Raw genomic sequence first — 13,673 nt, forward strand, 5'->3', positions numbered from 1 at the left:
CTATTATCTTCTTCTGGCTGGTTGCTCTGCTGAATTGTGCACGTCTATGCAACACCATAAAATAGTGCAGCACTCATTTAAAAGCAGCCTAATTTAAAACAATAACATCTGACCTGCAGAATGGTTGCTAATGTCAGTCTCATTGTCATTGTTATCATTAACCCAACACAGTCATGGCTTTTATATACTATTTCTCTATAACATTCTTCTAGTTGTCAACCAGCTGCCGCACCATGAACTTCTCGGAGCAGATGTTATCCCTCTTCAGCTGTAATGTCAGCCTGAGTGAGAAGCCGCAGCTCGACATAGGCGTCTCTAAAAGGGAGCCCCTGGTTATAGCCGTCCCCATGACCGTTTTCTACAGCATCATCTTCTTTTCTGGAGTATGAACAGTCATTTTACTAGACTCAACACACTATCAATGTTACCTTCTGAATTACAACACTAAGTGGTATTGTGTGATGATAAATTACAGTAGTAGCCACAATAGTCATACAGTGTTAATGATATGCTGACAGCACACAACACAAACTTTTTAATGCTCACTAAATGCTGTCCCTTCATGCTACAGGTCTTACTCAATGGTGTGAGCATACTGACCCTCTTCATGGATGCTCAGATGAGAGTCAGTGCCATTCGTTTCTACCTCATCAGCCTGGTCATATCAGGTACACGCTTCCACTCAGTTCAAAACGACATTAGAAAGTGTCATCTTTATGGTCTTGGAAAGTCTTACAATTTCCTTAAAGTATCTGCAGAACGTCCTGATTCTATGTCTGATGAATGTAGACGTCAGTACCTATTTGCAGACAAAGTGTTTCACCGAGCTCAATTTGCGTTAAATGTCTCACAGCAGTGTAGGAGTGCGCTTTATGTTTCATATGTTAAAGGAACAGCTTGTGCCTCAGATATGCCGATAAGTTATGTTTTATAACTGTAATGTGGGAGATGGATTGTGTTTATATTTGCTATGTGTGATATTAACATATTTTGGCACATGACGCTTTGTAAAATAAATGTACTCACATACTTACTTACCATGCACTTTATGGAAAATCAGGACTAACAATGTTTAAAATTAAAGAATTCAATAAAAGTAAAAAGAATATTTATTTCTGATGGAATTAAGTGTGAAATATACATTTCATTGTTTTTAGGCTTGTTTATTGTCTATTAACATCAGTGGGTAGTATAGAACACATTCACTGAATTTGTATCAACAGCCCCCAATCATGACAAATGCTTTTGATGTTTTACGTTCCATTTCATTACTAGGTTAGTACACTAAAAAGCATTCATTCTGCATTTATTTTGGGCATGCAGAGATGTATTTCAAACCTGAAAATTATTAAATAAATTTCATGTAAAATGAATGTTGTATGTAATGCGCACACATTTAATTTAAATTTCAACAAGTTATTTGTATGTATTATTGTGAGTCCTGGACTGTGGTGTATTGCCTACTTCGAGGAACCATCTTCAGTGCAAATTTTCTGAATGTATGTTGTTTTTTTCTCTTTGAACTTTAGACATTTTGCAGCTGTTGACCATCCCGATAACTTTGTATCGCTACTATTGGGAGAGCTACCCATGGCGTCTGGGCCGAACAGTATGCAAAGTCTACTTTATGGTGCGCCAAGTGTACTGTGCCACCACAAGCTTGGTTATCCTGACCTTCACCACTGAGCGTTATGCAGCCATTTGCCACACCATGTGGTCTGTCTCCAGCCTGAAGGTTGAGTTCTTGCAAAAAAATTTAAATGCAAAAAAGCTTTGGGATGTATTCTAATACTGTTTACTACATTTGTCCGCAACTGTCATCATTTGGCGTGATGTTCATGTTTTGGTTTCTTCCCCAAAATTCATATAAAACAGGTTCAAAACATGTTCATACTGCAGACATTTTTGAGAAAACATGATTTGAGTCTGGCCAGATAAAAAGAACACAGTGGGATGCTTTAACGTTTCTATATTTGTATTTTCCTTTCCAACAGAAGTTTCGGCTGCCATGCCTTCTTTCAGTCTGGATCATTTCTCTGGTCTCGGCTGTACCCTTTGCTCTGGTCTATGACGAGGCTTTTGCCTGCATCCTTGACTACACTGCCGCTACACTAAAAGACGCCTTCCATGTGTCCACCGTGTGTGAGATGACAGAGCCTGATCCTGCACACATCTACAAAGGTGCTTTACTCATCAGAGCAGGGATCTTCTTTCTGGTGAGATAAGTGCTTCTTGAAAAGCTATATTTGATAACCTGCTTCACACGCAAGCACTCAACATGCCTCTTCAACAGGTCCCTCTCATCTCCATCTGTACTCTCTATCTGCTCATCCTGCTCTACCTGAGGCGGAACGGACGTCAAAGGAGAAACATGGGTCTAATGCGGCCGGATCCACAAGGAAGACCAGACATTCAGTGCCATCAGAATGGAAAGCTGCTTTCAAATGAAAAGAGAGCTCTAAAACTAATGGGTGAGTAATGGGAAATTTATAAAACCGTGTTTATCTCTTGAGGTTGTGGCATAGTAAATCTCCCAAGTGCTCTGATTTATCTTAGTCTGATGATGACCTTATGAAGGTCTAAGTGTCCAGAAAGTGGGACACCGAATTTCACATGTCCTTGCAAAATAGGTGACGCTGGACCCTTCGTGACTTCCTTCCCTCTTGGTTGCTAACCAGGCAATGAATAAATTACACTGAGCTCGACATTAGTTTCAGTTCATTTAGGTTAATACATATTTGCAGGCAAAAAAAACATTGTTTGTCTGCATATTATTCATTGTCCATCATGGTCTCAAATTCATCTGTGACTGTGATGCTGTAAACAATTGGCTTTTGTCAACTTTTCATGTCCAATCAGATGGTAGCATGCACTCCCATATATGAGGTGTTGTCGATGGCACACATAGTTACCTCATGATATAGTGTCAGGATCTGTCTACACTTTTGATGCCCTTCATTTAGGCCAATTATGCTAGCAATTGCTTATTTACTGCAATTCATTTAAAAATCCCTTAACATGAGCGAGAGCGATTAACATCTTCTATGCTGTGTCTTCCAGGTGCAGTCTTGGTGGCCTTTTTTGTTTGCAACTTTCCGGACATTGCCTCGTCGCTGATGCAGGTCGACGTGGTTGTGTGGTCCGACACTGTCCTTTTTGTCTACACAATTCTGAAATCCTACTTGTCGCTTCCACTGTGGTATATCAACGGTGCTCTGGACCCGCTGCTGTTCTGTATTTCCTCCCACACATTTCGCAGGGCGTGCAGGAGAACTCTGGGTAGGCTCAGGTCTAACTGCTCCTGTAAATATGGGAGCATGTCTTGGCTGAAGAGAAGTTCTACTGAAGAAGCAAGCACAGTAACAGTCAGTAAGAGGATTCATGGTAAATGCTATAGAGTGAATATGGCCAAAAAGAGAAATACAATCACGAACAAAACTAATCAGAGGAATGGAAATATCCATGAAACCGCCTTTAAACATGAGCAGCAACAACAAGCAATCTGAATTATTATCTCTTTTAGAAGCCGTTCAGATCCCCCGGCCAATTTAATGGAAATAACTTTTCTGGGATGTCTAGATCTATGATTACTGTCATCTGACTCCACCAAAACGCACACCCTTATTTCATTGGATGTCTCCAAGCTAATCACAGTGTTCCACATAATTAAAAGTGGACAGCAGTAGAGTCTCACAACCAGTGGCGGCTGGTGGAAAATTTTCTAGGTAGGGCCATCCAATCAATTTCAGCAAACATCCCAGTATGATTTAATGCAAACAAATTAAGGTATCAAACACGTATTACAGTTAAATATTTAAAATTTATTCCAACACGAAAAAAAGCAGTAAATAACACTTTGATAAACACGTCAGGACATAATATTTTTATCACCCTCACAGGGAATTCAGTATAATAAATATATATATATATATCATATAATAATATTCTGTATAATATAAAACACACACATACAGATATATACAGTATATATATATATATATATATAAAATAGAATAGAATATAATAGAACATGTTTATTTATTGAGATGCCCCTATGGACCTTGTTATAGGGAGAAGTAAACATGAAGTGTAATTAGGAATACTGATGTTAAATTAAGCTATGATGAGTTTTCACTGTTAATTTACCATCTCAATTAAATGTTGATGCCTCCATGACCAAGATGAGACTGAGGACAACTATGTACAAGAAAAGATGTTCACTTTGCCCAATATGGCTGACAGAGTTCTCCATGTGTGCCCTGGTGTTCTCATGTTTCCTTACTTTTTCAGACAGGTGCATTCATGTCCCTCACTCCCGTTACTGTCCATGCTGGATCTATCCCTGTTGTTTTAAGTTATAAGCATGACTGCATCCAGCTAGCAGTTCTCCTCTCAAAAACGGGTCTTGGAGGAGTAGTGCTCGCGCTCGCCCGTAGAGACTTCTCCTGACGAGGACGCGCAAGCTATTATTGACAATTTGTATAATTTATTATTATTATTTTTATTTTTTTTGTGGCTCAAGGAGGGGCGCTCAAGGTGGGGCCACGCCCCTCTATTGGCCAGCCGCCACTGCTCACAACCTTTGTCGACAACCACGGATGATCGGCAGGCAAGCAAGGCTATCAAATGAAGGCCACATGTGCAGTGTAACTGGAGTTACAAGGTTGCAGCAGATGGTGCTAGAATTAAAGAGATGGTGTCCTCTCAGGTGCTATTTGGATGCGGTCTACCTGACAGATGTGTTGGGGTACGCTCAAATTAATAGTGATCAACGTTTTAAATAACATTTGCTTTTGGTCTTTTATTAACGATCTGTTCAATAATTGCAGGATTGTAATTCTCACCCATGTAGGCTGGTATTGACGGCCTCCCTGCACACCTCAGTGAAAGGAATCGATCATCCCTATGTTCTATGATTGTACAGCAGTTCGTGAACCTTTGGGAAAGTGCAGATCAGATTTTACTGTGCATGTGTTGTACACATAGACTGCAAGGTCCAATACCATTGTCCCCCCTAAGGCCTTCAGCCCTGAACCCTCAGGGACTTAACTGACGTCACCTGGTAAATGGTTGAGTATTAGAGACTGCAAGTGCTGGAAATGGTATAAATACGAATGTGACCGAACTTTGCCGCCATATATCTCGTTGCCTTGATGGGGCTTAGGGCTGTCCCTCTGTCAAAAAGGGTTTGAGATCTCTCTCTCAGACTTTTTTAGCCCTTCATGCAGTTGTTTGCTGCTGTTCAGGATGTTAAATACAGGGCTTTTAATTAAAGTAAACATGGGATGTTACATTATACAAAGATTTATAGCATTTACTAAGGATTTCTTTTTTTTATTTTTATTAATCCGTCCATTGGAATGGTTGGGGGATCTGAATGTCACCGCAATAAAAATAAGGAATCGAATTGGAAAATATTGTTCTGTTTTAAACTTTCTAATGTTAAGATCAACTTATCATGCATCCTATTTATTATAAACACAGAGTATTCAACTCAGGAAGCTTTGAACACACTGTTTTCTTTTATTAATGAAAAAAAGATAAATGTTGTTTGTTGAAAAAAGGTCTCTTAAGACTGACTTATGTTTAATTAGGTGTTATTTTTACGTTCAGATTGGAAACACAAATTTCATTGTATTGAACAGAAAGAAATAATATAGTCTTGTAAAGTGTTTTGGTTGTAGTTTATTGCCAATGATTTATAAATGCATTTAGAGAAGAAATCCGCCATTATGATATTTTTTGGTGTTTGGAACATTCTTATCCTTCTATATTCCTGGAAAATTATCTCAGAGTGTTGTTGAAAGCTGGAAGTATTTTTTCTGTGAAAGTGATTACTATGTCTGGAGAATGTGTGAGATTTTATTGATGTCAAGTATTATTTCTGTTCCTTATTGGAGCCAGAAAAATATCTTTGGTGCCTAGAAGCTTACAGTATTGTGACTAATGTGAAGACATTCAATGTAACGTATTTTGTTACATATTTTGTATTAAGTGTGATACGACTCCGAAATTTAACCGAAATTACAGGATATGGTAGTGTGTATTTCTATGCTAAGTTTGAAATATTACGTATGTTGTTCAAGAGCATTATTCAGGTGTATTTCTCACAGCATAACTGTACAGGTTACATACCAATGTATTTTTCAATCTAGAGATAAGGGGAAGGACAAAATGGTCAGTTAAACCAAACTTTGTACATTTCTGTTCTTTGTATTAATATTAAATGTCGACAGTAATGTTAATATTGTCAGTGCCATTGTCAGAAAAAGAAGAACTCGTAACAAAAAAAGCAGTGTATGGTGTGGTTTTTCATATTTCATTGCAAAAAATTACTACCTAGCAGGGCCGTGTCTAAAGGAGTGGCAGGGCTGGTTAATCTTCATTAATTCTGAGTTACCCACAGACAAATGATTGATGGTGTCCACTCTCCTGCCTATGGTCAAAATGTAATGAAAATGATGTGTCATAGCCTACTAAGGTTTTGTAGAAGTACCCTCTGCCACCAGACTACAGAGCATCTTATTTCCTAAAGCTGTAAAACTCCTCAGCTCATTTTCTGCACTCCACCACAATTTTCTTTTGTTAATTCTTGTGTAGCACAAAGGGACAACACCATGCATTTCGTTGTGCAACCCTTAGAATGACAATAAATGAGCCTTGACATATTTAATGAAAGGGGTAGTCCATGTTCATTATTTATCAGTTGAGCAGTCTTGACGTGCGTATATTTCAGCCAATCACAACACCGTGGGCGGGACTAAAGATAAAACAGCGGAAGATTCAAAACGAAGATGGCGGCTGCAGATGATACCCACAACAATCACAAACTGAGCAGAAGGTCGACACTTTTCCTTTTATATATCCTCAAATTAACAGACAATAAACTATTATATGAGGAGTTTCTTGGAATCATTAACGTTAGTGCTAATACAACATCTTGTGAACTAACGCTATTCAGTAGAGTAACTAACGTTAACTACTAGCGTTAGCCATTTTAGTTAACCTAGCAACAACTTCGTATGCTAGTAATAGCTAACGTTAATCGGCTAATACCTGTTTTAACTTCTACCAGCCCGAAGCATTACTATTCCGTTGAGTCTCGAAATGACCCCCGACTCTTTGTTTCTCATGAACAGGGGGACGACATGCAGTGTGTTTATCAGCCAGGAGAAGCCCAACACGAGCCAGCCTGTGATCTTTAACCCGGACTTCTTCGTGGAGAGGCTGAGACATGAGCATCCACAGGCCTTCGCGGATTTGGTACTAAGCAACATCACTCGTCTCATAGACCTTCCCGGGGACGAGTTTGCCCAGCTCACCGGAGAGTCCGAGGCGAAGGTGCCCACAGCCGCTGGCTTCCTCCGCTCCTTCAACTTCCTGAAACGTAAAGGTGAGGCCAACATAGTGTGCTCAGAGTCTTTGAAACGACAATTTACACTAACATGTTTGGAGTGAAGTTATTTTCTGTTACATTAGGAAGTTTAAATACTAGAAAAATGACTACTGTTAATTTATCAACAGACTACACACACAGTGTCTTTTAATTAAGACTTGCAATGCATGTATCTCCACCTGGGATGAAATGATCATTTAAAAATAAATGAAATCATCACATAGATGATACACACAAGTAAACACATGGAATCTGACCACTGCATTTAACCCATCCTAAGCATTTATAGGTATTGGAATAGATATTTATGATTTGTCCCCAGGGTGTTGTATTGTAAGAGTACCTTTATACATATAATAGCAAATGCATATCTTGAGTTTTGTATCGTTGGTCAGACAAAAAACTTAATGTGAAGATGTCACCTTCACACTTTTTAGATTATTTAATTGATGAATAAATAATCAATAGAAGGGCTTCAGTTGATTATTGTTTTCATTGCAGATGAATTTGCACATTATTTTTACAATTATCGTTTGTTCTATAAAATGACAGAAAATACTGAAAAATTTCAATCACAATTTTCTGAAGCCAAACTCAACATCACCAAACTGATTGTTCTGCCCGACCCAAAAGGTATTTAAATGTATTGTCACATAAGTCAAAGAGAAGAAGTGTTACAAAAAGCACGAACAAGGGAATGTTTGGGATTTTTGCGTGAAAGGTGATTTAAGTGATTAATTTCAATCTATGAATCAACTAATTGTTTCAGTTTTAATATAGAGTTTGTTAATTCATAATTTAAGTAATTGTTAGTTTCTGTCTCTGTTTTTTCACAACGTGTTGTAGGTTATGTAACGGGGTGCAGCCGGTCCATGTGATGGATGGAAATGATAAAAGGGAGCTAATGAATCTAGTGAGAATGAATAAAGTTGTACACGTAAAGTATAAAAACAGTCCTTCTGTTCTATTTGATGACTTTCAGACAAAGGAGTGGTTTTCGGTGCACCATTAACCGAAGAAGGAATTGCACAGATCTATCAGCTCATTGAATACCTAAGTAAAAGTGAGTACCACTTCATAGACATGCATGACTTCAGCCACACTTTCCTCCAAAGCACTTTGTGATATCATGACTACACACATTTCTAATGCGTGAGGAGACAGATCTGTAACCATGATGGTATTTGCGTCAAACGCTTGATTTAATAACGTCCTAATATAGCTAGTTGAATTGCTTGATCAGCATGTATCATTAACTCTTATAACTATTGGATTTGTTAGACATCGAGACTTTATCCTAACTCTTACTACTTTGACGCAGTTGGAAAGCAGTGAATTATCAGAAGTTCGTGGTTTATTTCTAGAAAGCGATGATGTAATTCAGCGCAAAATAGACACAGGGAGCAAATGCTTGGGTCAATAATTCATCTGAAAGCTCTTTGCTCCGGCTATCTCCCTCCTTCCCGCTGTCCCTCTCCTCCCTTCTGAGTCTTTGTCTCCCGATGTCTCCTTCACTCTGTGTCTATCCGCCTACACACCACATCTCTTTTGTCCGTCTCTCACCATCCTTTCTCTCTCACCCCTCAGACCTTCATGTGGAGGGGTTGTTCCGTGTGCCGGGCCACAGCCTCAGGCAGGCGGCCCTGAGAGAGATGCTGAATGCTGGGGCAGAGATAGATCTAGAGACGGGCGACTTCCACCCCAATGATGCGGCCACACTGCTCAAAGCTTACCTGGGAGAGCTGCCAGAGCCTCTGCTCACGCACAGACACTATCATGCCCACCTGAAGATCGGAGGTGTGGGTTGACGATACACAGATCCTTGTCATGGCTCAATATCAGATCAATCTTAAGAAAATAAAATAATAGCGCACCCCTTTGCTATTTTGTAACAATTCTCTTATGTGCTGTGTCCAGAGCTGACTCGCTTTGATGATGGAGGGGAAAAGACGAGTGTGCCTGACAAGGAGCACCGGATTGAAGCGTTTCAGCTGCTTTTCATGCTGCTCCCAGCAGCCAACCGCAGCCTGTTGAAACTGCTGCTGGACCTGCTGTACCACACGGCTCGGAATCAGCACATCAACAAGATGTCTGCTATCAATCTAGCTACAATGTTTGCTCCACACATCATCTGGCCCAAAAATGTAAGGACCGTAGGTTTGTTTTGTTCTACCTGCTGAGTCTGTGCCAACTATCCTCAGGGCGTCGTGGCTCAGGAGGTAGAGTGGTCGTCTAGTAATCCGAAGGTTCCTTAAGAGAGCATCCAAGTGTCCTTGAAGGAACACACTGAAACCCTAACCGCTCTTCATGAGCAAGTTGGCACTTTGCCCGAGAATTTGAATAGATGAATGTTTGCATATGTTGTAAAGCGCTTTGAATGGTTGATAGACTAGAAATGCACTATATTAATACATTTTATGAACTGTTTTCAGTCTAGTAAACCTTGACTGTTTTCTTGAATTTGTTTTTGTTTTTTGGGGTGTTTCTATGTTGCAGGTGATGGCAAGTGATCTGCAGGCAAACATCGAGCAACTGAATAATGGCATCGCGTTCCTCATCAGGCACTCGCAGAAACTGTTCAAGGTAAGCAGATCTACAAACCGCTTCTCTCTTCTTTGTCTGATAAGAACAACAGCATGAGGTGTTGAGGTTGTCTGTATTCTGTGCTGAACTTAATGTTGACATAAAAAAACAAACACACAGGGAGGTATTTCTAATGGGAGATCATTTGGAAAGAAAAATGTAGTACATCACAACCATGTAGTAGTGATGGTTCCCCTGAGATCTCATAGTTGTTGGCAGGGTTACAATGAATGCAAGCAGGGTAATTAGAAAGAATACGGAATTTACATGTCCAGTGCCTGTAATCAGTAGCCTTTCAGATCTCAACAATCAGCTTATATTTCTTCATTAATTTCTTTATTCCTTTTGTTAGTTTCTATATTGTACACATAATATATTCTTCCAAGCAGCAGATTAAATACACCGTTGGTCCATTCGTCACAATGATTTCATCAGAGGATTTCATTTACATGTTTCCTTCCATTGAAGGCACCTACATACATCAAAGAATATACCCGCGTGTACTTCACAGGATCTAAAACTCTCCAATCAAAGGTGAGTGGTTCATTTCAGATACTTTGTGTCTAAATACAGAACTTTTGAGAGACTCTTATCTGCTACTCGGCTCTTAATAGGATGATTTTCAAAGGATGTTGCTTTTTGCGTTGCAGTGAGATAACAAAATGTAAAATATCTGGTCACATGTTACGTCTGATCTTTCTAGGATGACTTGACACTCTGTTCTGGGACTCAAGATGTACCCGTAACAGCTGCCTCCCCTTCTCCCTCCATGAGAACAAGAAGTGAGGTCAGCAGCAGCTCCACCACCAGGTCCTTTGAGACCCAGAGTTACACTGAATCTGCCCTCGGAGAGCTGTACCGGCAGGTCAACAACATGCCGGAGTCTGCCAAAAAGAAGAAGCTCATCAGACAGGTACAGCACCCGCTGGGAGAAGAAACAACACACAGAAAACAATTTGCAACCCAGCAGCTGAATGTGTTGTGTTTTTGTGTGTAGTTTGATAAGCAGCCTTTGCGGACGCCTTCGGCTGACACACGGACACCCTTCAGCAGGAAACATTGGCGTTCACGCTCTTTGGGTGGAATTATCAAGGTTTGTTCACAGCAGTCCTCTGTGCAGCCGTCACCTTTCAGCCGTCATTCCATTTTGAGGATTTTTTCCTTATTTGTTAACATAAAAATTTTGTCAATTCGATCTTTATGGTCTTATATACATTATAAGTATATTATAGTGCATTTAACTATAAAAGCCCGTTTGATGAACACAGCCCTACCCTCTACATATCTTCCAGTAATGATGTTTGTTTATGAAACAGAGGAAGGTGTTGGGAAGCCAAGTGTTAACGGAGAAAGAAAACGGCAGTCTGCAGAGTCCTCTACCCAGCGGCCGTTCGATGGCCAGGCGAGATAAAACACGAGCTGTGGAGGAGTGAGTATTGCATTGATGCAACACAACACAAATGAAACAAGTCTTAGAATGAGTGTGTGTGCCTTGTGTAACATGGGAGAATCTACAGCTTCACGATAAGAAGACACCATCGCCTCCTGTTGTGGTCCTGTAGGTCTAATGATGGACATGTTTGGAGACGCGCTCAAGTACTAATTATCTTTTATTCAAACCAAAACCAATCAAAATGTCACATTTACATTTTTCACTCCTGAAAGTGTCATCCACCAGTGACGAGTAGTTCTCCTCATGACTGTGTTGAAGGAGTTTTCTGGTACTTCTGTCTGTGGTTCACCACAGGCCAGCCTGGCCTCACCGTGACGCAACGGTGCTTACATTGTTAATGGTGCCTGATGTACTCAGACATTACCTAATCTTTTTCTTCTCCGTCTCTCTTTTCATCTCGTCCAGGATTCTCTAAAGGAATGCGCTCTTCACAACTAAGGAAACATCAGGCTGACTGTTATGTGCGGGGTGTAAAATCCACAGTGTAAAGCAAGGCAGTGAAGTTTGTCTTAAAGGTTATGAAGAAAGCAAGAAAACCACCCGAACGTTTTACTTAAGCTAGGGCATACAAAAGGGGTTAATAGACCACATGCACTATTGTAAGTCAATGTTATTGACCAGTTTTCTTACCCAGTCTATTCTTTCACAATGTTCAGTGACATGTGTTAACACCAGTGAATTTGTGGCTATTTAGCTTTACCGTTGACTGAAACATGTATTTATTTCGTATTGGTCATCTGTGCGTTTCGAGTCCTGGAATCGAGTGCATCAGATGTGTTGGACCAAATGTGATGTGCAGGCTTTTCTATTTAAATGTTAAATTTGTTTGTAAATTATCGTAGGTTTAGTTGGACTCACACAGTCGATGCAGAGCGTTCAGGACTTTTATTAGAAAAGTGGTAAATTCTGAGATGTGCCTTAAAGTGAATATATCTTAAATTACTTCATAATGCAATTTGTATTCAACATTTTCTCTTTAAATTCCAGATAGCTTTAAATGTGTGCTGACATTTCTCTACAGAATATATTCAAATGTTGGTAAACTAGGGCAGTGAAGACTAGTGGAGGTTGGGAGATACCGAGTTAAAAGCCAAAGGACCATCTTGTGTAGATTATATGAATTGTTTCAACTAGCGCAAACCCTTTTGTGATACTAAAGAATACTGTGATATTTAAAAACTACTGCTACTTTTTTTTTTAAATCAATTTTTATCTTTTATTTTCAAAGGTTACTGAAGAGAAATGTGTTGTTTGCCTGTTGTGGTTGTTAATTCAGGTGCTTTCTGGGAGAGTTTAAGCCACTTAAACCTGCTTGTTGTCTTCAAGCAGTTTCCAGATCAGTCTATCACGTCGCCACGCTGTTACAATTCAACTATAATGTGATGCTTTTTCCAACATGTCACCTGATGGCATTGATGCTACTGTGAAGCTATGCACCTCACTGCAATTAAAAGACATCAAGCTGAGTTCTGTAGGAGTCTTTTCATTTGAAATGTTAGCATGTGGACTTAAGTAGGATGGAGACTTAGTTATGAACCGTTTTGCTACTTTTCCTCCCTGGAATGTAACTCGTGTTGCTCTCTGGAGCTTGTGATGCTGTTTGACTTGGAGCCACAAGGTGATGCTGTTTAGTTGCAAATAATTAGTCAGCCGGAGCGCCTGATGTGCAACATCTTCTCTGATCTGGTCAAGACAATATCTTTATGAGAGAAATCTGCTTATTAGCTACTCCTGTCATGTTAAATACCCAAAATATGTTTATTTGAACACTCAATATTTTAATAAATAACAAAAAAAAATGAAATATATTGGCCAAGTTGCCAATCTTAAATCTCAAAACCTATTTGAATATGTTACTTAAATGTTACCTTATGCTTCTCTCTCTCCCTTCCTTTGACTTCTCCCTTCTTTAATGTGTGTGATTCAATGTCAAGCAGCCAGATTGAAATCTTTTAGGCTTATGAAGGCTATTGCAGCAAATACAAAAACGGGACGGAAAGAAAAATTCAAACGAAAGACGTGACAATATATGTGCTGAGATATACACAGATGTCAAAATATAATTTAAATGTGAACTAGTTTTAGGCTAAATATGACCAATATATACCCACAAGGTCACCAAAGGAAATGATTGCTGTTTGCAGTAAATGATTTTTCCCAAAATTGAACACATTGTTTTACGGAGTTGGAGGGTGAGTGGGTTGTTAGTATGAGTGAAGGCAGCTCTCCAATAGGAGGAAT

The 13,673-nt window shown here is 39.5% G+C and overlaps 1 protein-coding gene and 1 pseudogene across 1 annotated transcript; both read left to right on the forward strand.

Moving 5' to 3' along the window:
- Window positions 1-233: 233 nt before the first annotated feature.
- On the forward strand, window positions 234-3,552 carry LOC142933197 (pyrokinin-1 receptor-like; annotated as a pseudogene).
- A 3,237-nt stretch (window positions 3,553-6,789) lies between these two features.
- On the forward strand, window positions 6,790-13,310 carry LOC142932860 (rho GTPase-activating protein 19-like). Its single transcript, XM_076076948.1, has 11 exons — window positions 6,790-6,841; window positions 7,140-7,393; window positions 8,379-8,459; window positions 8,984-9,193; window positions 9,314-9,540; window positions 9,893-9,979; window positions 10,448-10,513; window positions 10,683-10,892; window positions 10,977-11,072; window positions 11,296-11,408; window positions 11,838-13,310. Exons 1-11 carry the CDS (start codon window positions 6,795-6,797, stop codon window positions 11,845-11,847), a joined length of 1,401 nt encoding a protein of 466 aa, XP_075933063.1. The 5' UTR covers window positions 6,790-6,794; the 3' UTR covers window positions 11,848-13,310.
- The last annotated feature ends 363 nt before the right edge of the window (window positions 13,311-13,673 follow it).

This window comes from Anarhichas minor, unplaced genomic scaffold (assembly GCF_050575085.1).
Source record: "Anarhichas minor isolate MPS153535 unplaced genomic scaffold, ASM5057508v1 ptg000058l, whole genome shotgun sequence".
NCBI lineage: Eukaryota > Metazoa > Chordata > Actinopteri > Perciformes > Anarhichadidae > Anarhichas > Anarhichas minor.

Bases quoted from the DNA above. Each gene is read 5' to 3' on its own strand.
- LOC142932860 (XM_076076948.1), top strand. From the start codon at position 6,795: ATGGCGGCTGCAGATGATACCCACAACAATCACAAACTGAGCAGAAG. The intron at 10,893-10,976 runs GTACAGCACCCG...TTTTGTGTGTAG, and splicing joins AGAAGAAGCTCATCAGACAG to TTTGATAAGCAGCCTTTGCG. The intron at 11,073-11,295 runs GTTTGTTCACAG...TTTATGAAACAG, and splicing joins CTTTGGGTGGAATTATCAAG to AGGAAGGTGTTGGGAAGCCA.